The 22,644-nt window shown below is 42.0% G+C and overlaps 1 protein-coding gene across 2 annotated transcripts; it reads left to right on the top strand.

Moving 5' to 3' along the window:
* Positions 1-6,111: 6,111 nt before the first annotated feature.
* On the top strand, positions 6,112-22,211 carry LOC142379009 (axin-1-like). 2 transcript variants are annotated; one of them, XM_075464064.1, is made up of 13 exons: positions 6,112-6,305; positions 7,241-7,922; positions 10,109-10,302; positions 10,537-10,692; positions 11,000-11,134; positions 11,247-11,343; positions 12,313-12,450; positions 12,617-13,010; positions 16,291-16,465; positions 16,560-16,733; positions 17,287-17,586; positions 18,740-18,889; positions 18,985-22,211. In XM_075464064.1, exons 2-13 carry the CDS (start codon positions 7,311-7,313, stop codon positions 19,109-19,111), a joined length of 2,652 nt encoding a protein of 883 aa, XP_075320179.1. In that variant the 5' UTR covers positions 6,112-6,305; positions 7,241-7,310; the 3' UTR covers positions 19,112-22,211. The 2 variants fall into 2 exon arrangements, with proteins under 2 accessions (XP_075320179.1, XP_075320178.1); XM_075464063.1 differs by having other exon boundaries at positions 16,557-16,733.
* Positions 22,212-22,644: the final 433 nt, after the last annotated feature.

The following is a 22,644-nucleotide window of genomic DNA, read 5'->3' as shown; positions in this document are numbered from 1 at the left end:
TCTTGGATCTGTGTCTGCCGAGATCTGCACATGCACATTGTTTCACAAAAAGAATAAAGGTGGTCTCACACAGCAAAGACCAGGAGACAAACACCGTGGAGTGCAAACAAACTACACGCCTCCTCACACCTGAAGCTGTTCTATCCTGACATCCTCAAGAAGATAGATAGATAGATAGATAGATAGATAGATAGATAGATAGATAGATAGATAGATAGATAGATAGATAGATAGATAGATAGATGCGGGGTGAGAGCCAGGTGTATTAGTGCCCCCCTTGTGTGATGACCTTTCTTCAGCTAAGAACTCAGACCTCGACAACACACACACATAGGGGAGATTCATTATAAATTCATAAGTAGCAACATGCCTCCAACCCTTCCACACCAAGACATCATAAAGGTCAAGTTCATCTTCGTCAGTATTCTCTCTTTGTCTCCTCATTGTCTCCGGGGGCACCACAGCAGCAGGAGCAACACCAGCCTGTTGCCACAGGAAGCTGTGGATGCAGGTGCTGTGTGTGTACGTGATTACGAGTGAGTGTTGAACACTGAGAATATTGGCCAAAGCAATGTGAATACATTTGCATAATGAAGTGTGTTTGTCTTGGCCGTAAAGTCTGCCAAACAAGCATGTTGTCATTTTCTACACAACCTGCTGCCTGTCTTCATTCCTGCCCCCTGGAAGCCTTTTCTGGATCTCTGACTGAACAATTTCACACTGATTATCTGTTTAAAGGCATGCTGATAGTTTTAAACGTCCAGGGCTAATAGAGTTTAGGGTGAAAGTGTAAGAGATTACAATGTTTTTCACCAAGTGTCATTGGATTCAATCACACCGATCTAAAAGGTTTAAGATATTGAAATGATAATATTGTGTATTGTGGCTCAAGATATTGTGGGAAAAAAATCTAACTTGATATCGTAATCGACACGTGAAAAATTATTTTTGGGGTTCTGGACTTGCCCATGCTGTGCAAATTAACACAAGAGAAAGGAAAGACAACCATACAAATGAGAAGCAGAACACCTTATTTAAAAAAATATTTAACTTATAATTTACAGTAATACTGCTCAGGTGATGACTGTAGAGGTTCAAGAAAAAGGATGTCTTGTCTGTCGGATCCATATTTTCATCTTGAGTTACCGTCAGTTTCCCATCAGGATTGAGCCGAATGAATATTTTTGAAAATATTGTGCACATGCCGCTGAATTCCACCTTTATCTTCAACCTGTTATGAGACAGGATTATCAACGCGTTATACTCAACCTCAGTGAAGTGGCTGGACTCATAGGTCTGCACTAGTTCATATCTATATTTCTAGCTCCACTGTAATAACATGGAGCTGTTGCTCTTTACCTACCCATTACCATGGTGACGCGCAGTATTTGAGCTCCGTTGGTTTTCTCTTTTCTTTTTCTGCATTGCCCACACACACACTCACCTCAGAGTGATCACACTCAGAGCTGATTTAAGTAACACTTGAGTCCATCGACTCAGAGTTCAGGGTTACACTCGTTAACTCGTGGGCCACATATGAGAAGTGGACATGGTCAAACATTGTCAGACATGAAGCCATTGTGGAATTACCTTAAATTGCAATACCACTGGACCCAGAACATCTTTGACTCCCAAAAAACTCCCAATCAAAACGCATCAACTTCTCAGATGAATCAATAATTACTTTTCTGATGAATTACGGAGATAATAACATTTTTTTTTAAAGTCATCATGGTGTCATTAATAAGATTCACTTCTGATCAGTGTGCTTTAAACTTTATTTAAACCTTAAAGATACATACTTTTGTCCAATCAGCTTTCCAGCTCCACCCCCTTTGTCCAAATATGGTCACTTCTGACTCCAAATGCTGAACTCCTGACTTCAGAACGGTAGTTTACAATTCAGAAATGATCGTGTCCCATTGGTTGCAGGCATTTCTTGACTACAGTGTATGGGGACAGTAGGAGTTTGTTCAACTCTCTATCTGCAAGCTGTACCACAACATTTCATGCGATACAATAACAAAATATACAAGCTTTTCAGAAAACTGGTCTCATGTGGAAAATTTTAAATGGTCTCAAAAGACAAAACTTTATACTCTTTGCATGCTGTTGCACGATAGGTGTGTTAACCTGAGGGGTCAGAGCCTGGCAGCCAGTAATCCAAGCAAAAGATATATATTAATGCTATACATCTGTATACGTCTGTAAAATGTAAAGCAGCGACGAAACAGTGACTAAAGTATGGTGACTTTAAAACACAGGACTGGAACTGAGTTGTTTTGCTTGACAGTCCGGTTTTAGCTCTGTTCTCCGACCCCTCTGACCTCCGAATTACAGACTTTGTTGGAAAATCATGTCTGTGGACGTGAAATTCATCCTTTTTGCCCATTTCACGTTCTTTTCTGAATCCAAGCTGCGACCTGTGGCTGGTCCATCAACTCCATACACATCCAGTTTGGCCTGTCATGTAGGAAGGTCACATTTGAGTGGATAACAAAACCCTGCCCGTGGCCCTTTGTGGCCAATAAGCTAAAACTTCAAGTATGCAACTGTCTGGCCTGCGAAATATCGAAATTTGTTTCATATTGAAAAGCTGTTGTTTCCTACTGTGTCAAACTTCTGCCATACATCGAAGATCTCGAACAAAAAACTTTGTTAATCGTCACCAGTAGGTGTAATACTGTGTTTATGAAGAGTTTACGGCTGAGAATACAGCTCGTCTTTTTAATTTGTGGTCCTAGTTCACTTTGTAAAGTTAACATATGGATGGAGCCACAATGGTGTTGACACCTAACACGTCTTTGTTGAGTTAGAAACCCATAAAGAATGACAAAGTATTGCTTGAACTCCTACTGTGATCTTTGATTATGCACAGAATTCTTAAGGTTATGCATTTATCAGCATAGTTAACTTCATGGAGAATTCAAACCAAATGTATTTGATTTCGCTGTAATTAGGTTGTAGGATGAATACGTTATGTGGTCAAATAAGAAGTTAGTTAAAGGGGTAGTTCACCTCTTTTGACATGAAGCTGTATGACATCCCATATCAGCAATATCATTTATGAACATTTTCTTACCCCCTGCTGCGTCCTGTGAGCCGAGTTCCAGCCTCGTTTTGGTGTTGACGAAGGTAGTCTGGCTAGTTGGCTGGGGCCACAAAAATAAAGCGTTTTGCTTATCTGCACGGTCTGCACAGCACGCAGTGATATGAAGGGAGAGAAAATAGCGCCAAGTGATTGTGAGCTCTGACTTTTTCTGGGTGAACGATTTTGTGATGCAATTGTATTGCTCTTTTGAACGCATATTGTTTTGAGAAGCAAAACGCTTTATTTTTGTGGCCCCAGCCAACTAGCCGGACTAGCTTCGTGGACGCCAAAACGAGGCTGGAACTCCGCTCACAGGACGCAGCAGGGGGTAAGAAAATGTTCATAAATGATATTGCTAATATGGGATGTCATACAGCTTCATGTCAAAAGAGGCGAACTTTCATGTCCACTGCACATTGATGATTATTGATTTTGAGCTACTTTGTTGATGTAAAACCAAAACGCAATTCTGCTGCACAGTCAGTTCATTTCTGTGTACTGTTATTATCATCACCGCCATTATTTTCCAGCTTCAGGTTGTCATGGAGAAGAAGTCCATCCAGGATTGGACAAGGGTGAGGACGAGTGTCTGGTCCCAACCTGAGCCACCGGACCCTGACCTCTTGCTAATGGGACAACCAGCCTGACAGGAGCCATGGTGAGCTACTGTACATGACATGTTTTATAGGAAACATTTCATAGAGCAAATCTATCCAAAATTAATGCACCACAGTTCAGGTTTCTTGTTTTGACAGTCATGGTTCCGCCGATTATCATTTGTGTCATCATTCGTGATTTTTATGTTTCTATTCTGACCTGGTGAACTTTCTGGGATTTTCCAAGTTTCTGATACACATTCAGATCAAAACCACCTGGATGTCACATTTAGTCACTAATTAACTGTCAGAGTACAAACTCCAAACTTAAGTTGTTAAAGCAGGTCAGGTGCTGGTGTACTGCTGCATGGTCAGATCCACAGATTTAGGTGAGTGTGGTCTGTGTAGGTACTGCTGACTGTTGTCATGGAATCAGGACTGCATTAGTTTTAATAAAGAAATGATCCATTTTAATCAAGGCTCACCCTTAAACCACTAATTCTGATGCTTGTAAACATGACAACATTACATTATTCACAAGACAGATATGTCAGATATTGCTCATGTTAAGGCGTGTTTGTGACATACAAATTAAACACCATGTGATATGTCCATATGTAGACATGTGTTGTTTTCGCACTCATCACATGTCTAATATAACTTTCACTTCCCACGTCTGTTAATATTAAACGGCCACCTCTCTGTTTCTCTTTCTTTCTCTCCCTCCCTCCCTCTAAAACACACACAATCTGCTGGCAGCTTCGTGCTCCTGAATGACTGACAGTCCGGCGGAGGAGAGTGACAAGGAGGATGCTCAGGTGGTGGCAGCAGCATGCTCTTTCTGTCCTGTCATTCTCTCTGTTTGATGGCACAACCCGTTAGATCTGAGGTCCTGTTCAAAATCTCAGAGGTGAGTGACCTTCTTAACATTTAAGTTGCTTTAGATTGCTCTACCGTTCAGACCGGTAGAAGGAGCAAAGTGAGCGCTTTACCTGGTCATATTGTCTGGTGCACCAGTGCTGTTCCTGTGTTTATCCAGCGTTATTTTTATATTATACGAATCATTGTTTCTTTTTTTATTATTAATCTTAATGGCAGCGTGTTATCCAATTAGGTTATGAAAGATCAAGTCATAACTTCTGATTAGTGTCTTTTGAAATGTTCCGTTTAGATTGCAAATCCTTTCACATTGTCAAATTATGTAATGACCTGTTCTTGTCGTTGGGGGCGCTGTGTGTTGTATTTTCGCTACCTTGACATAGAACTGTGAAGGATAGAACCGATATAATCAATTTAAGTCACTTACTGATACAGAGGGTAATACCTCTGGACCGAGGCCCTCGAGGACCGACTTTGGACATCCCTGCCCTAAAACCTTAAATTTTGGGGAAAAAAATTGGGGGGAATTCATACCCCATAGAAAAAGAATTTCCTCTTGATATAATAAAGTATATCTGAATCTGGGTTTCAATATATGCTACTTTATATTTACTATACCTGCCCAATGGCTTCTTTTTCTTACATTTGCTGATAAACACGTGTGCTTTGACTTGTAGGTTCTGTAACCCAGTATTCTAAAATGTTAACATTGCGACATAGGGCAGTCGTGTTGATTATTCAAACACCGTGCCTTTCACAGGTGTGGCTTGTGTGTGAACATTAATACATCTTAGTGGAAATAAGTACCCAGAGGATGCGTGTTTGAAACAAAGAAAAAAATCCCCAGTCCCAGCTTGCTGATAAAGCTTAAGATAACCTCATGAGTGGAGTAATTTATAGTTGACATTGCACCACACTATTTATGCAACTCCTACTACATTTGAAAACAATGTTCGTTTGTCCTCATTCTAACCATACCCTTACAGCATTAAAACATCTCTTACTGATATCAGAATCACCTTTCAAAAGCGCACGTCGATTTAAGTGAGACTTTTCTTGATGGTGATTTATTCACAAGGGCGTCTACAATCCCATTTTAAATAAATACTTCTCCTGCGTTACAAGGGCAGTCTTTATCGTGACCATTGATTAAAAGCAGCAGCGACACAAATGTACAAATGAAGAATCCCCAAATGTTGTAAAAAGCACACAGTGGTGTTGGACTGAATAATATGTTTGATTTCCAGGATACCCAAAAAGTAAAAACTCAGAATAGATCAATAATTTTTCGTTTAATTTTTAATTAATTTATTTTTAAATTAATTGTAATTAATTCATTTTAATTTTAATTAATTTAAGTAATACTTTTTTCGTAATGCATTTGATTACATTTCAGAGTTCTCAGACCCAGCCCTGATTGTTACCTTTATTTTGAGAAACTTTTAAAGAGTGCTTTCTTCCAGACTGAGCTCTTCGTGACACTTGGTGCTTATCGCTTCTATCCCGTGCAGGTCTAAGAACGTACTTCATTCCGCACGCAGTCGGTGTGCACGCACGTAGTCTCTCGCTCTGTATTATTGCTCTGAAACTAACCACCATGGGGAGTTAAGGGCAAGGCGACGGGATATTTTTATTAACATTTAGTGACTGAAAGCTATCTCTATGCTGCGTTTCGGAGCACATGGTTCGCGCCAGTATCCCCAATGCAGCGGATTACGGGGAACGGGCTTTCAGAGACGGTAGGGCCAACACTTTTAAGGGAAACACGGGACGTTAACGCAGCTAGCCAGCCAGTAAGCTAACAAACTAGCTCACCCAACGAAGCTAGCTGGCGCTGCAGCCACTGAAGTGGAAAACGTGCCCTCGCTTTCTTGTTTCGTTTGATCTCATATCGGGGGATTTGTTGGGTTCAATCATTCAGAAAGTTTGCGTTGTTTCTGTGGGAGTTTGCTCGGCACGAGTAAATGTATAGCCCACGGTTGTGTGGAAGTGTTCTTGCACGCAGGCCCGTCTTGTGTGGCTGTAGAGTTTGTTGCTGTACCCATCCCCCACCGTCTTTTGCAGGCCAAGATGAATGAGATTCTCACTTCAAAGCACTGGCATTGCTGGTGGCATTGCTACAAGGCTAGCTAGCTGTCTTAGCTTGTTCACACCAGTTGATTGTTTGGAAAATTCTGTATAGATGCGCGAAGTGCGAGTTTTAAGGGCTGTTAGCATGAGTGAGTAAGCTTATTGATAAACACAAGATCAAAACTTGATGGTGAACTTCAGCTTGAAAACTTGCATACGTTGTATTTAGTTGTTTTTGGTCACTCTGAAGCCTTGGTTCAGTGTAGCTGACGGTATGGAAAACACTTCAAATGTAGTTTGATGGCATGTTTATGCGCCACATTAGCATTTTGTCAACTGTTGTAGATCTTAATAGTGTTTTTAACAACACTTACCGGCTTCTTTGTGTCTACTTATGAACACTTATTTGATTCCGTGATATTTTTAACGTGTGTAATGCGGATGTGTTCGTATACGTGTGTGCCTGTGTTTATTTTGGTGGTCTGATTTTTATGTTGCGCGTTCAATATGACTTACTCATCATTATCATTTTACAATTACTGTTTATTTCTGTTGTGTCGACTCACATTGCTGCAGCTAACTGCTGTTCCTGTTTCCATTCCAGGGTGAATTGTTTGCCAGCAAAATCATTGCTAGAGGGGAACGTCTGACCTCTGCCTTGTGCAATCAGAGACATGAGTGTTGTCAGAGAATTACATGGGATTGGATACAGGGGCGGTGGAGGGGTTGTGGCCTCTATGAGCGGCCCTACCCACTTTACCGAAGATGCCCCACGACCCCCAGTCCCTGGTGAGGAGGGAACTGATCTGGACCCCCCAGTCCAGTCAGTCAACACCCGTCCAAACACCCTTTCACAAAGCCTAGGCTATCCTCCGTCTTCTAAAATGGGGGATTCGTCAAGTTACACACCGTCGTCGTCGTCTGCGACCCCACGTCGCCCTGATCTGGACTTGGGATATGAACCTGAAGGCTCAGCTTCTCCAACTCCACCTTATCTGAAGTGGGCTGAGTCACTACACTCTCTCCTGGATGACCAGGAAGGCATCCAGCTGTTCAGAAACTTCCTGAGCCAGGAAGGGTGTGCAGACCTTCTTGACTTTTGGTTTGCATGCTCGGGGTTCAGGAAGACGAGCCAGGAGAAGAGGGCAAAGCTGGCCAAGGCCATCTACAGGAAATACATAGTAGATGGAAGTGGGATTGTCTCCAGGCAGATCAAAGCGGCTACAAAGAGCTTCATCCGAGACTGTGTGGGAAAGCCTCAATCAGACCCTGCCATGTTTGAACAGGTGACTATAGCTTATTCTACAGGTTATCAGTGAAAGTTCCTATGAGTGAAGCATGATGTTTTATGTTGGCCATTGGAGGAAGGTTTAGTTTAACCGCTGAAACGGTTCGGTTCAGCTGTGCTGAACGATTGCGTTCAAGGCTGATGTGCTATTGGGATTCGTATAGACACGGTACCCAAGTGAAACTGAATTGTGTCTGTTTGCAAGATGATACATGACACCCATAAAATTAGACAGTGGGCTTTGATGTCTGCATGTCTGCACTGTACTCAGGCTGACAACCCCCCCCCCCATATCTCACATCTTGCTAGTACACAAGTGTTATAAGCCTGTCAGGATTTACTCACAGAACTGATGGAAGCTTAAAGCTATGTCTGGTTTCACAGACGAATAAAGCCAGCTATGGAACAGGCAACAAACTGTATACGGATGATGTTTTAAAATGTTTTTTTATTTATTGTGGAATTAATAGTACGAGTGCTCGTATTAGCTGCAGAGAGATGTATGAGTTGTTAAACTATGGTTGCTGAGTTGTCAAAGGAAAGATTTAAAAGTTTTAGTGAGGAAACTGCTACAAAATATAAAATAAGATAAAGTTTTAGTTTGCTTATGCTCCCTTTAGGCTCCCTTACACTCTTTTAACCCGTGTTACCTTTCTTCTGCATTCCTTCATTGCTCATTTTTGATACAATAAGCAGATTTGATTGGGGTCTTTTTAAGGGGTACTTTCCTCGCCCCCCTCTCCATTTTGATCACAGGAACCAGAGGTTGAAACACAGGCACAAATAAAACGCCCTCAATGCATAGAAGTTTATGACGTATACAGATTTCTGTTAAAACGACTGGTTTTCCATTATTTGTTGAGCCAACCGAGGCTCTTCTTTAACAGTTAGCAGTGGCGATCTGACAAGGTCGGACACAGTAATGTGTACGCGTGGTTTTCAAGATGGCACAAGCCTGAACTTTTTAAATCACTCCAATTGATAAACACACACAGTAGGGATGGGTGTGATCTGCTCTTTACAGTCAGCACTCAGAGTGCAGCGTGTCAGTCACAGTTCTTTGAAGCATCACCTGTTCAGTAAGCTCAAACGTATAGAAAGGTTGATTTATTTATTTTTTTTTTCCGCTGCTTCCATTCATCACCTGTATGTTTCACACAGCCACAGCATGCTTGAAATGCTGATATGAATTACGGTGATGTGACATGGGATGAGAAAACTCACTCTCAGGCCAATTTGCTGTACTGTCTAGTTTACATGATTGACAAATGCGGTGCACACCATGGTCTGTCAGCCACTGTCGAGGGTTTACCTGCACGAAGCCATTAGGAACATCAAAATAAAAGTGACAAATTTACTGAAAACACCCCTTTTGACGTCTGTATTGAATATTAGTTGGGTTGTGTAAATTCAGATTGACAAGAAGCGCGTATACCTGACATTTGGGAAAAAATTTAAAATGCTTGTGTCCGACCAAAATCTGACTTTTAAAATACGTGAGAAGAAACATGTTAGCCCGACCTAAATTGAGCTTTTTAAATGTGAACTAAAGCACCCAGATAATGCACTGGCGATCAAATCGCTCCTGCATATAGTACAGTGTAAACGTATGTTAGTACAGTTAAATTGCCAATAAAGCTGCTCACTTTCACATATTTTTCCTCTTTTGTCTGACAGCTTAACAAGTCAGATAAAAAAATCAGCCCATTGAGACTTTGTGTCAAGTCGCTTAAAGCACTTTCAGACTGTTGCTCTGCTCTAATAAAATCCTGGTTCTATAACTGCTACGTCATCTTAGGAAATCACCATTCGAGTAACTTAAAGTCGGCGTCTGTGCCGTGAATTCGGCAACACTTGCATGTACGATCTCCCGTAGAGAAAGTTAGACGCTGCAGAATGTCTTGAACCTTCTCTCACACAGTCCATAGCGTCTCAATTCCCCATACTGCGCATGCATTCATTGACAAAGATGGTGGTCGAGTGCACTCGAGCTGTAACCGTGCAAATGTATTAATTGAGAACAATTGAGAGGTTAGATCCATGTCAAGAACTTTGAATCCATGCATCTTTGCTTTAGTCTGACATTAAGATCAGCTATGAGCGGGCTGACTAAAGTGGGAAAAATGGAATCAAATTTGAACCAACTCTTAAGTCCCATGTGTGTGACCACGTTGTGAACACCAGGCTCAAACGGAGATCCAGGCCATGATGGAAGAGAACACCTACCCTTTGTTCCTCAAGTCGGATCTGTATTTGGAGTACACACGGACAGGAGGAGAGAGCCCCAAGCCTAATCCCAGTGATCAGAGCCCTTCATCCGGGCCAACCAAACCTGTGCCTGGGTACCTGCCTACACTTGCTGAGGATGAGGAGTGGAGGTGAGATGAGATGGGTTCGATTCTTATATTCTTAAGTCTTGCACAAGGTCCGTGTTTGATGTCTGGAATGTTTAAACCGTGAAATCCACCGACTGTTTTTTCTTTTTGAAAAGGTCCCTCATAATTAGTTTAGAAATGATATACGAATTCTGTGTTTTAACCTTTTTAGTTGTGTTGGAATGTGTCTGATTGAATAACAAATATTAATCTGATTTATTTATTTATTTTTTTTAGGTGTGGAGGGGGAGGGGGAGTTAGGGAAATTGAGGAAGAGAAAGACGAGGAGTGTGGAGATACACCAGCTGAGAGGCTGACTCACAGCCTGCTGATGCAGACGGCACCACAGAGAGCCACGACGAGCAGGAGGAGGCAAGACAGCAGGGAGTACAGGTGTGTGTTGTCGTGCATGTCAAATCTGATTCTCTCTGGTGTCGTAATGCTGGTATTGAAGTTTTTTTTTGTTTGTTTTTTTTTTCATAATAAACTGAATTGACTCGTTCATGATCAGAAAAAGAACCCTGAATATATTCTTTGTTTGAAAGAATAACAACTTCTACAACCATGAAACTACAAACGTGTAGACGTAAAACAGGGAATAAACGGTTTAATTTGGGGGGGGAAATTGACCCAGCACGCTTTAAACATTTGCCTAATTTTTTGTTGGAGCGGATGAATCAGTGTCTCGATCCTTCCTCAGGCCGTGGAGGGAGCCGGTAAACCCGTACTACGCGAACATGGGCTACGCTCGGGCTCCAGCAACCAGTGCCAATGACAGTGAGCAGCAGAGCATGTCGAGTGACGCAGACACACTGTCGCTGACCGATAGCAGTGTGTGAGTACACACAGAGCACGTGTTCATAGATGACAATATCACACCTCTGAATTAGGTGCGGAACACTTGGGTTCTGTGGTTAATTGTTCTCCTTCTGTGTGTTTGCACCCAGAGATGGTATTCCTCCCTACAGATATCGGAAGCAGCATCGTAAGGAGATGCATGAAAGTGCCAAAGCCAATGGCCGTGTGCCCCTACCTCATATACCTGTGAGTACAGATGCTAAACATTAAACCTGCCGTCAGCATTCACAGCTAAAGTTAGTATATCACACGTACAATGAAACGTGAAGCTCCCTTCATCTGTTAAATAGTTTTCTAATTCAACATAACTTTCTGGAAAATTTGAGAAACGTCATTTACAGTTTTCCTTACTCGGGTTTTGGTTCTTCTCTTGACCTGTTCGGTGTAAATGGAGGGGTATTCCACACAGTTGGTGAAAGTAAAAGTGTGTCCGCTGAACATTGTCGCTGAAGTTGTGAAATCCAACTTGGACCAGTGTCTCTTTCAAAAATGGCCAACAAGTCTGAAAGTTGCCATTAGAACGGGGAAAAGAAATGGCTCTATTGCCACCCCCTCTTTCTGTTTCTGACATGTTTTATTTTAGATATCAAAGTGTACTTTGGAGCTTCTTGCATTATGTTTATGCGTTTGGGAGACGCTTTTATCCAAAGCGACAAATGACTCACAGGAGATTGTGAGCACCTGTGCTCATTAGCTGGGAAGTGACTTTATTTAGTGAAACGCACCATGTGACTTGTGTGCAACAATTTATCATCTGGAGGAAAAAATATTAACATCATTGTTTATTCTGCATTTTTTTGTTAAAGGAGAGAAAGTCGATGTTATCTGTAATCTTTGTGAAACAATCATTGTAACAAGATGGAGCACTCTTATGTCTATAACATGTCTTTTGGGAATATTTCATTATCGTGTCCAGAAGTGGAGATGCTGGTCTTTTTTTCATTTCTACCCAGGGACTTTCTTTTGCTCCTCGGTAGTTCTTCCCAGTTTTCAGTTCCCTCCTCATTCTTACTTTTTCGCCAACTGGAATGTGTTGATTTACAAGTTTGGAATGTAAATGTTGGCAGCAGCAGAATTTATTGATTGCGATTTACAAAAAAAGAGAAGAAGAAATTGTATTTTTTTAATATTTTGGTCTTCTTGCCTTTTATGAAGCGCACACATCGTATGCCAAAGGACATCCACGTAGAGCCGGAGAGGTTTGCAGCGGAGCTCATCAGCAGGCTGGAGACCGTTCTCAGAGAAAGAGAGGCTGAGGAAAGACTCGAAGAAAGGCTGAAAAGAGTGCGACTGGTGAGTGTGAACTCTCTGTGACGTGAGGGAAGATTCATCAGGCATTACGGTGTGAAAGTCTATTTTGCTTTCCAGTCTGGCACTAGTTGGTAATTTTTTCTCTCATTTGTTGTACATTATGTGTGCAGTCTGATTTATGGCAGTGTTTACCTTTTTGTTTTGACAGGAAGAAGAAGGGGACGACGCTGACACCTCCATGACGCCCTCCATGTCCTCTCATACCATACCACTCCCCCTCCCCACGTCATTTCCACCTCTATACGGCGCCCGTTATTCAGAGACCACTGCTAGCACAGGAACAGCTGCCACTTATGGCGGCCTGGTTGCCATGGAAGATTCCCATGACGACGACCCAGAATCTATTTTGGACGAGCACGTACAGCGGGTGATGAAGACGCCGGGCTGCCAGTCGCCGGGGGCAACCAACAGCACCTTAGGAGGAGGAGGAGGTCGGCACACTCCTCCCAAATCATCACGCTCTCCTGATGGAGGAATCGGGCCACCTCACTACGCCCCGCACAGAGGGGGAGGTCACAGTCTGCCTGCAGCTGGGGTCAAAGGTAAGGGGTCTGGGGTCTGTGCCGGGGCGGAGACAAAGGTTTGTGGGGTGGGACCAGGGAGAGCCCGATCTCTCAAACAGACCTGTGGTTTACAGTGTGGAATAAAACTTCTTTGGTTTGGCCGCAAGAGAATTGGATGCAGGGTTGCAAAAATAGTTTAACCCGATGTGTCGTTGACTCAATAATGCTTGACAATGACTGAATGTTTCAGTCTGCCCACTTTCCAAAGCAATAATTAAAAATGCTTTTCAGCAACGGTCTGTAAGCCACTTTGTGTGGCTGCAGCTGAAGTGTACTTGCTCCTTTCACTTGTGGTTTCTCTGCTCTGTCTGTGCGCTGCAGTAGAGACCTGCTCTCCTTAGGGGTGTGCAGCAGTGACCAGAGACATTTTTGGGCACAGTAAAAGCAACAAAATGCAGATCTGCCCGTTAATAAGCCAGTGGTGATAAGTGACCGACCGGCCGTGGGAAATTAAACGTGGGCTATCCTTCGATCCTTGAGTCGAACAACCGTGCACGTAACTATGTTATAGCTCAACTGTGCTGTCTACCTGGACCACCGTCCTTGTAAATGTATCCAAACAAGAGATGGGAATTGAGGTATTGATTTAGTCCTGTGTGTGGACTGGATGAGAAAACGTTACAGCACGTGTAAACCGGTGTAGTTGTGCGTACACAGACTGGAGGGATTCAATCCCACAGGCCTGTTTGGGAAGCTTGATCCAGTAGGATTTCAGCCAGACTAGCATGTATACATGCATTTTAAAGGTCTGGTTTTGTTCGGACTCACGTTAATTTAGATTTTTTTTTTGTGTGTGTGTCATATAAATGGGCTTACTGTGTTCTTTCTGGAACTTTTTGTCAAAATATGGCTTTTGTCTTGTTAGATACATGAAGGATGGTTCATGGCTTTTGATGGGATTGTGTCGCTTAGGGGGTCGTGAAGTATATATACTGCAGTCCTGGTTTTAATACTAAAATAATTAAGATTTCGTAGAAGTTAGAATCTTGTGAAGCATCTTATTTTCCGGATAAGTCGCACTTTTTTTTCCTTTGTTTGGCTGGTCCTGCGATCATATTATCAACGTGGATGAGGTCAGTTCATGTCTTGGATATTGTGAAATAAATTTCTAAATAAGTGCGACTTATAGTCCGGTGCGACTTGTGTTGTTTGTTTGTTTTTTTGTTTGTTTGTTTTTTTTTTAAAGGCCAACTTTCACTAAAAAACGGTTTTACTCGCTCCTTCTGAAAAAGGGAGGGTCACCCCTTGTTACATACACATACTATGCTTCCAAGTGTTGCATCACCTCCACAGGCTATTTTCCCGAATTTACATAAATAATGCAGAGCCAGGAGCGAATCAGAAAAAGCCTGTACATTCTACGTCACACTGAAAAAAGGCGTTGCCCACTTGGGATTATGTCCGCCCATGGAAACCCGCCTCCCTTGGACGGAATGGATAGGTACAGGTACTAGTGAAGACACGCGACTCGCTGCATGCGGAGTTGAGAAGCTAATCAGCTAACTTTTTATTAGCATGGCGGAACATACTCGTACGTGTGCGATCTGTGGCAATAAGGCATCGTCGATGCATATGTTGTCCAAGAATGAGGATGATAGGAAGAGATGGCAGGAGTTCATCTACGGAACATCACAACAAATTAAGTTTAACAAGACGCTAGTGTTGTGTTCCACACATTTCCTGGACAGCGACTTCACAAACTTGGGCGAGTACAACAGGGGTTTTGCTACAAAGCTGTTTCTACGACCTGGGTCTATACCATCACGAAGAACAGGCACCAGCCCACAGGCGGTAAGTCGTTGATTGTTAACTTTTGCATCCAAGTTTTTGTTACAAACACAGCATGTTAATTTCATTCCGTGGCAGCCTGTGTTATGGGTACAGAGGTCTGTTTCACGAAGCAGGTTTAGTGAAAACTGAGTAGATTAACCCTGAAATGAGGGAAACTCTGAGTTTTCCGTTTCACAAAGGGAGGCAACTCAACCCCGAGAAAGGTGCTGGTGTCCGTCAGTCTTGTCATTACCTGAATAGTCGGACATGAATGTGTATACATTATTTAACAAGAACAAAGGCTACCTCGCAGCACACATAAGCGTCAGTCTATCATGCATATTGTAAACATGTAACCCTTGTCAGCAAGCTTTGAGCCACAGATGCGAAAGTCTACATACCTGGGGAATCTCCCGGCAGCAAACATTCTCTTCTTCCGTGGACATTTTTTCACAGTTCCCGCAAGTGCACCTAACAAACATTACTCGTATTAGACCATTTATATCTCATATTGGATATACTGTACTATTACCGAATGATCATTCTGTGTTGGTAAGTGAACTGTTATCTGATATTCAATGTGTAGATTGGCATGCTAGTTTAGCTGAGGAATTTAGCAGGAAGATGAGCCTTTCTGCCAAAGTAGGCTAATAAAATCAACAAACTGAAAGATTGCAAAGATTAACAGCGTAAAGTATCATCCCTCGGTCAAAACATTTGTCTATTATTATTTAAAAAGCAGCAATTGTTAAAACGCTAAGCATAACGATAGACAAGAAACTTTGAGGATAAATATTGAGGTGCAAATATTACTAGTCAGAAACGCTCATTGATAAACGAAGAGGAACCGGTTGTTCCTCCTCGACTTCCCCTTTGTCCTCTGATTCAGGGTCATAGATGTACGGCTGTATTTCAGAAGACATGTTAAAAGGTTTTATTTCCTCCAAAAGTTTTCAAAACAAGCGGCGAAACTCGAGTAGCGTAGTTCGAGCGAGCTATCAGCTGATTGCTGCTCTCGGATACACACAGAGCGGGGAGGAGGGGGGTTCATTCATTCATTCATTCATGGGAGGGAGCCAATCAGAGACGCCTCATTATTGCGTCACGGATATGCATGAGAAGGACCGGAAAACCTTGTCGTTTGTCATCAAGCCATTCTTCCTGCCCACAAAAACAGCTTGAAACCAAGCAACCATAACGTTTTTTTTTTAAACAGAACCGACGCCTAATGCATTCAATAACAATGGTGAACACAGCAGTATTAATGAAATGATGATGGAAGTTGGCCTTTAAACTCTTCATGATGCATTTTTTGACTGATGCTACTTGTATTCCGGAGCGACTTATAGTCCGTAAAATACGGTAACTGCTCTATTGCAAGTGTTGAACTTAGCCATGGCTCCCTTGTTTTTTGGACTTGAATGTAGAAAGTCTTTAAGAGTCTTTAAGAAGGGCTTTTCGTCAATTAACATTTACTGATTTGCCTCAGGTATGCATCACCATAAGCAGCTGTTGCACCACAGAGGAAGAGAAGGGCAGGAGGAGGCAGGCTCTAGGTCTCAGGCCAACTTCCTGTGGAATGGAGAGGCAGCCAGTCAGTACACAGGAAGAAGAAACTACGCTGATGGAGCTGGAGCCAGCACTCTTGAGGGGATGGGTTACAGGTATGCATGCATGCATTTTTGATCTACAGCAAAATGTAAATGGTTGATCATTCAGATGGCTTTAATTTGTTTACGTATATGTGTTCTACAGTAGTAAAGGCAGCACACTATCCCGGAGAGGTTGTAAGAAGACATCTGAGACATCAGGCAAAGGTGATGAGAGTGGGCGTGGCCTGGAAACACAAGTGCCAATGGAGGATTTGGAGAGAAACCAGAAGATCCTTCAATGGATGATGGAGGGAGACAGACAGAGGAAGAGCTCTCATGGGTGAGTGATGCCTTGTGTAATATTCCTTGTTAATGTAAGAATGGAGCATCAAGCAACTTGACCGACGTAAAGGTTTTAAATAATTTTTTTATTTCCATCTGTTCATTAAGATGTTGAGTAGACCTGTATTTTCTCACTCCTCGTCCTCTTGGCTTCATGTGCGATAAAAGCCACTTTCTCACACAGACTGGAATTGCCATGTTTGTAAAGAAAATGCTGTCATTTCCACACATACTTTTTGCATCTCATGCTGACACCTCCTCCCTCGCATAACCAGCCAGGAGAGCTCATCTTCAGCATAAAGTCTCCCACTGCGATGGGTTTGCATGAACAGCAACTGGATAAAGACCGAACCAAATTGCCAAAACTTTCTCCTGAACATTTCCTGTGTTAATGTGTGAAAGCGGCTATGGATTTGCATCAATGTCATATGTTTGAACACTTTGGTCTCACTTCTTTTTCAATTAAAAAAAAATATTCTTTTATTTAGAATTCGGAAATTCTGTCTACTGGTGTTCCTCATGTTGTTGTTGTTTTTTTTTTTCCTCCTCAGTGGCAGCACCAGCAGCTCCAGGAGGACAGGAACCAGCAGCGAGTCACCGCGTCCGACTTCAGTGGAGCGGCCCGGAGCTGTGCATCCCTGGGTCTCAGCCCAGCTGCGTAATAACCCCTCTTCAGTGCCCTCCACCATCCCTGGCTCATCGTCCACCCAGGTCCAACCATCACACCCTTTCATCCAGGACCCCGCTATGCCTCCCAACCCAGCTCCCAACCCCCTCACTCAGCTGGAGGAGGCTAGAAGGAGGCTGGAGGAGGAGAGGAGAAGAGCCGCACTACTGCAGGCCAAGCAGAGGTACGTGGCAAAGTCCAGTGTTTCCCACAGATGTGAAAAATAAAAATTCTTCGAAATAATTCCTTCGTTAATAATTGCTCACACAGAACTTTATTGTATTAACCCATAAGAACCCAGACCCATTTCTACTAAAATGAAAATTAAAGGGGTTATAACACAGACTAAATAGACCACATAGAACCCATTTCAGAATTTTTTTCCAGAATACCACCCCCCACTGTCAGAGATCTGTAATGTGACATAGGCTATATGTCACATTGGGAGTTAAGAACCTGGATAATTTCTCCATCAAGGAAAATTATAGGGGACGGAAGGATGTGTGACACAGGTGCGGCTTATCTGCAGATTTTCACATCTTCATTGTAAACAAATTAATAACATAGCTAATTACACTGGTCGGACTGTTCAGCTGTTTCAGACTGATACCTCCGGTTCAGGCTGCTCCTCATCCTCAACACGTCTCTTTTTCAATCGCGGAAAATATTTTTCAATACTCATCTGGATTGAAGCAGCAAACATTCAGTGTAAGAGTTTAAAAAAACTACTTTTTGATTCACAGCTGCTAGTGTTTTGACCTCGACAACCCAACTACATTATTTATTTATTTATTTTTACGACAAACTTGCGACTAGTTAACTTTATAAAGAAGGCGTAATCGCTTGTTTGCTATGGGTCGGGTCGGGACGGGACAACATTGTATTCAAAATATAAAATATTTTTATAGGACTTTTTAATGTGTGATTTTATAAAGGTGCACGTGATACCAACCTTTCGTGAATTTCGCCAGCCGTCTTCTTTCGGTTGAGCCAGAGCTATAGAGCTAATCTAACGCGACGCTGAAGCTGGCAAGCTTCCAGGGAATCGCGGAGGGGAGGGGCTGTGTGTGTGTGAAGGCTATGCGAGAGAGACTGAATGAGAGCAGGGAAAGGAAATTCAGCTTAACGAATACGAGTATTTTTTTAAAATAACGTTAAAAAAAATAATAATAACGAAACGCAATATGTGGCGGCCGGTGTTTAATCTGTGGCGCACCACCACGAATTAGTCTATGTGTGGGAAACACTGAAGTCTTTTTGTAGATTAAAATCCCGTTTGTCCCTGTGTTGTATTTGTACGTGTTCCTGTTTTTGAGATGGATCTTCCTCTATTTTAGGCATAAGTCTGGGAAGCGGCAAATATGTGAGAACATGACGGTAGCGTACTACTTTTGTGGAGAGCCGATCCCATACCGGACATCAGTCAAAGGTCGTGTCGTGACTTTGGGCCAGTTTAAGGAGCTGCTTACCAAAAAGGGCCATTACAGGTTAGAACACACAGTGCACATATTTAAAAAGAGAAACAAAGTGTGTGTGTGTGGCGGGGGGACATATTTAGATGGTCACGTGTCTTTGTGTGCAGGTTTTACTTCAAGAAAGTGAGCGACGAGTTTGACTGTGGAGTGGTGTTCGAGGAGGTTCGTGACGATGACGCCATCTTGCCTATCTTCGAGGAGAAGATTGTAGGGAAGGTCGAGAAGGTTGACTGAAACTTGGGAACAGGAAAAAAAAAAAGAAACTGAAAAGATTGGTTTTAAAAAAGAGGACATGACAAGAAAACGTTCGGGTTGAATAAAAACTCGCCTGCGACAAATGGAACGTCAGGAAGTAGAAAGATGGTCTCAGCAATGTGTGACAGAAGGGAGATTGTGCTGCATAGAAGAAGCATGAGTATTAAGGAGGTGGATGTTGTTGTTTTTTTTTATTTTCCAATGGATAAATGGATATCTGTGTCAGGGCCTGGATCAAACCCACACAAAGTAAAGAAGCTCGGCCAGATGATACAGGAGTGGAGCAAAAGAACAAAAAAAATTTCACCAATCCTGTCTCTCTTGTGGATCTTCATGGAGAGCTGTAAAAAATTACGTCTGACCAGTCTTCCACTTCTGCTGCAATGGATGGAAAAGGGTGAGGGGACCTCTGGAAGGAGAGAGGATAAAGTAGTCTTCCACTTCTGCTCTGGAGGAGTCTGTCCTCCGCAGACCATAACAATGCTGCTACATTACCACGGAAACTCTTCAATCGGTGCTCGGGACAGTCAAGAAAACGGTTTTGTTCCTTTATGGAGTCTAGCTGCCTTTTGCTGTTTCTGTTCCTCATCAGCTGATGACAAGGGGAGAGGACGGAAGAAATCGGGTAGTGGAACTATCATCCTGCTCCTCCCTTCGTTGACTTCATGGCCTCAAAACAGAGAAACTTGCTCACCTTTGATTTGTAGATGTCACATGGTGATTTCTCACATTTAACATCTTCTGACAACAGTTCTCTGCATAACTTGTTTACCAAAGCTACATATTTTTGATAAGACAAGTATCCTCACTACTTGTTTTCATTTTATTTGAATTGTGTATGTACAAGGCAGGTACTATTATTACAGCAGCTTAATTTTGTCATATCTCAATATTATATTATTGTGTATGTTTTGAAGGTAGTTAATTTGTCATGTCATGTCAGGGCAGCCAATTTGTTTCTCCTCATTAGATCACATTACAGAACGTCACTTCTGGCCTTCGAGTGTGGAGTCTTGTTCCTCTGAAAGAAGAGTTTTAGCAGCTAACTTTTTTTTTCTTTTTTTTTTTCTTCCACTATCAAGATTCTTTTATTATTTCTAACAGGTCTCTCTGTCCCCCTTATGTTTTTTTTCTGCTTTATCAAAAGCCTGTGTATTAAACCCGGAGCTCATTCTGGGTGCCTGCCTGCCCGCCCCGGCCAGTGCCATTTCTCTCTAGAAGCTTATTCTGAAGCGTGTTGTTGAGTGTGAAAGCTTGTGTCCCTCTTGTATGCCTGAACTCAGCCAAAGAGCATAACGTGTGTGTCCTATATGCCTACATGAGTGTGCAGTCCACAGCTATGAAATGTTTTGTTTTGTTTTGTTTTCATCGTGAGCTGAAGGGGGGAATGTACCTTCTGCAGAGTCCCAGAAGTAAAACACAGTACTGCAACGCTGAGTTAAAAATCTTAAATGATTCGTTTGACAACTTGGAACAGACTTAAAGTTGATACAACTCTCATCTAAGAAGTACATATGAAGCCAAAGCCAGCAGCTCTCAGTTTATAGGAAAGGATGGAAACTAGGAAACTGGTATTTATACCAGTCAAACTAACTAGGTTTGCAGCTTAAGGTTATTGTATTTTATTTATAGTGTTTTTTTTTTTTCTCCCAATGTTATTGGTTTATTATATATTGATTTTAATTATTCACTCTATATGGTGTTCAACCAGAGTCCCCCCCCCCCCGGTGTCTAAAAACAGCTTTTGTCTGGCTTTACAACATCTGTAAACCCAAAAGCGACACACAAAAGGATTGCAACTCAGAGGCTCGAAAAAAAAAAAGCGCTCTTTCGTTGTGGACTAATTATTGTAAGGCACTCAGCTTTGGCTCTAGAAATATGTTAATAAGGAAAAAAATGAAAGGTGCCATTGGGCAGATTTGATTGAATCTGGGCAGAACCGGGCATTCTGTCTCCAGGCGTGACTCTGGCTGTGGCTCATTTGCTGCAGGTTGAGGCTTCATATTTATTGTGGCGACGTGAGAGTTGTTTTAGGTTATTTAATCTAACTGTTGTCAATTATCAAAGAAACAAAAGAGGAAAAAAAGCACATTTTAAACGGCGTATGACTTGTCCTTTAAACGGCTTGCATCTGTCTGACCTATTCTGCAGTGAAAGCCTCGGTGCCAGAAAATCTTAAAGCACAGTGCCACAACTGCACTGACACACCAGCTATGTAAGCTGAATGTCATTTTCTTTTGTTTTATAATTATTGTTTTTTTTATTTTTTAATTTTGCCCGCTTCCTCAAAGGAATTTATTAGTCTGAGACGTCGTGTCTGTCTTCGGGATCGATCTCGGGTTGTTGGCCTGATTGTCGTGTGTTATCTATCTAGTTAATTGAATGTGCTCATCAAACGAAAGAGGGTCTCGCAGGAATGTCGCAAGCAACAATTTTGTCCTAGGTTCGGCCCAGCAAGGGAAGCATAGAATCAGAAAACATGTTTGTCCTTACAGCCATTAATGCCTTCAATATGAAATATGAAATTTAGATATGTATTTGTTTATCCAAAAAATAAGAAAAAACTGTTTTAATAATCATCAAGCATGTTCTTTAAAAGGAATGTTTTCCAGATGAGTTAAATTATCTGTTTGGTTCCTGTGCAAGGCGCCCCCCCCCGGTCTGTTTTGTTCGAACACTTACTGACATGTGAATGATGCCATTTCTCAAAGGTTTTCGTCTCATTCTGATGCGACGAAAAAAAAGACTTCATCTGCTGCGTTGTTGATTTGCGTGAAACACAGTGCCTTTTCTCATGTAATCTTTCAAATTATTTTTATTTGAGCAGTCCTTGCTTTTAATGCTTTCAGTCAGTCCCAGTGTATCCTTAGCTGCACTCATGCCTTTTTTTTGTTTTTTCTCACTTCTGTTCAGATCAACCCTGTGCTGTAAATATGTACATTATCATTTCATACGTGTCTTCAGATCTGCACCACATGTCCATGGTGTTTCTGTTTTTCAACGCCAGATGTCACTGTGCTGGTTCCACTTGTACATTTCTTTTAAAAAAAGGTACTTCATAATAAAGATGTTGAATAAACCTTTCTTCCTTTTTATTGTTCCAGTCGAAAGCGCAGCCCTGGCACATTAGTTGCAGTCCTCCCCTTTTGCACCAGCAGGCACTGCAAACGCCAGAGTTTGGGACTTTGACAGGTGTTACTAATAAGAATGATGACTCCATATGTAAACTGACAGTGAGCCAGCATTTATTTATACTTGGGCTCAAGCCTATTCATCATCTATAAATTTCATTTTGCGTAATGGGGATCAGTGATGCATGTTTAAGGTTCTTGTATTATAGTTTATGCCGTTTCTCCTGCATAATTAGAGCTTTCATTTGATCCATTCAAAAGTTGGTAGTTAATTAACAATTTTACACAAAAATGATACTAAGTTGTCTTGTGTATGTATTGTGAAAGAACTGGAAACTTGAACATAGTTTTTAATTAGGCTGTCGCGGCCTTTAAAGTTTC

Source organism: Odontesthes bonariensis, chromosome 4, assembly GCF_027942865.1.
Source record: "Odontesthes bonariensis isolate fOdoBon6 chromosome 4, fOdoBon6.hap1, whole genome shotgun sequence".
Taxonomy (NCBI): domain Eukaryota; kingdom Metazoa; phylum Chordata; class Actinopteri; order Atheriniformes; family Atherinopsidae; genus Odontesthes; species Odontesthes bonariensis.
Note: the sequence above shows the minus strand (reverse complement) of the source record. Positions and strands in the feature narration are given on the sequence as shown.

What these genes read in the sequence shown, in the direction of transcription:
- LOC142379009 (XM_075464063.1), top strand. Translation starts at nt 7,311, where the DNA reads ATGAGTGTTGTCAGAGAATTACATGGGATTGGATACAGGGGCGGTGGA. An exon ending in CAAGACAGCAGGGAGTACAG is followed by an intron (nt 10,693 to 10,999) that starts GTGTGTGTTGTC and finishes ATCCTTCCTCAG; the next exon opens with GCCGTGGAGGGAGCCGGTAA. An exon ending in GGCTGAAAAGAGTGCGACTG is followed by an intron (nt 12,451 to 12,616) that starts GTGAGTGTGAAC and finishes TTGTTTTGACAG; the next exon opens with GAAGAAGAAGGGGACGACGC.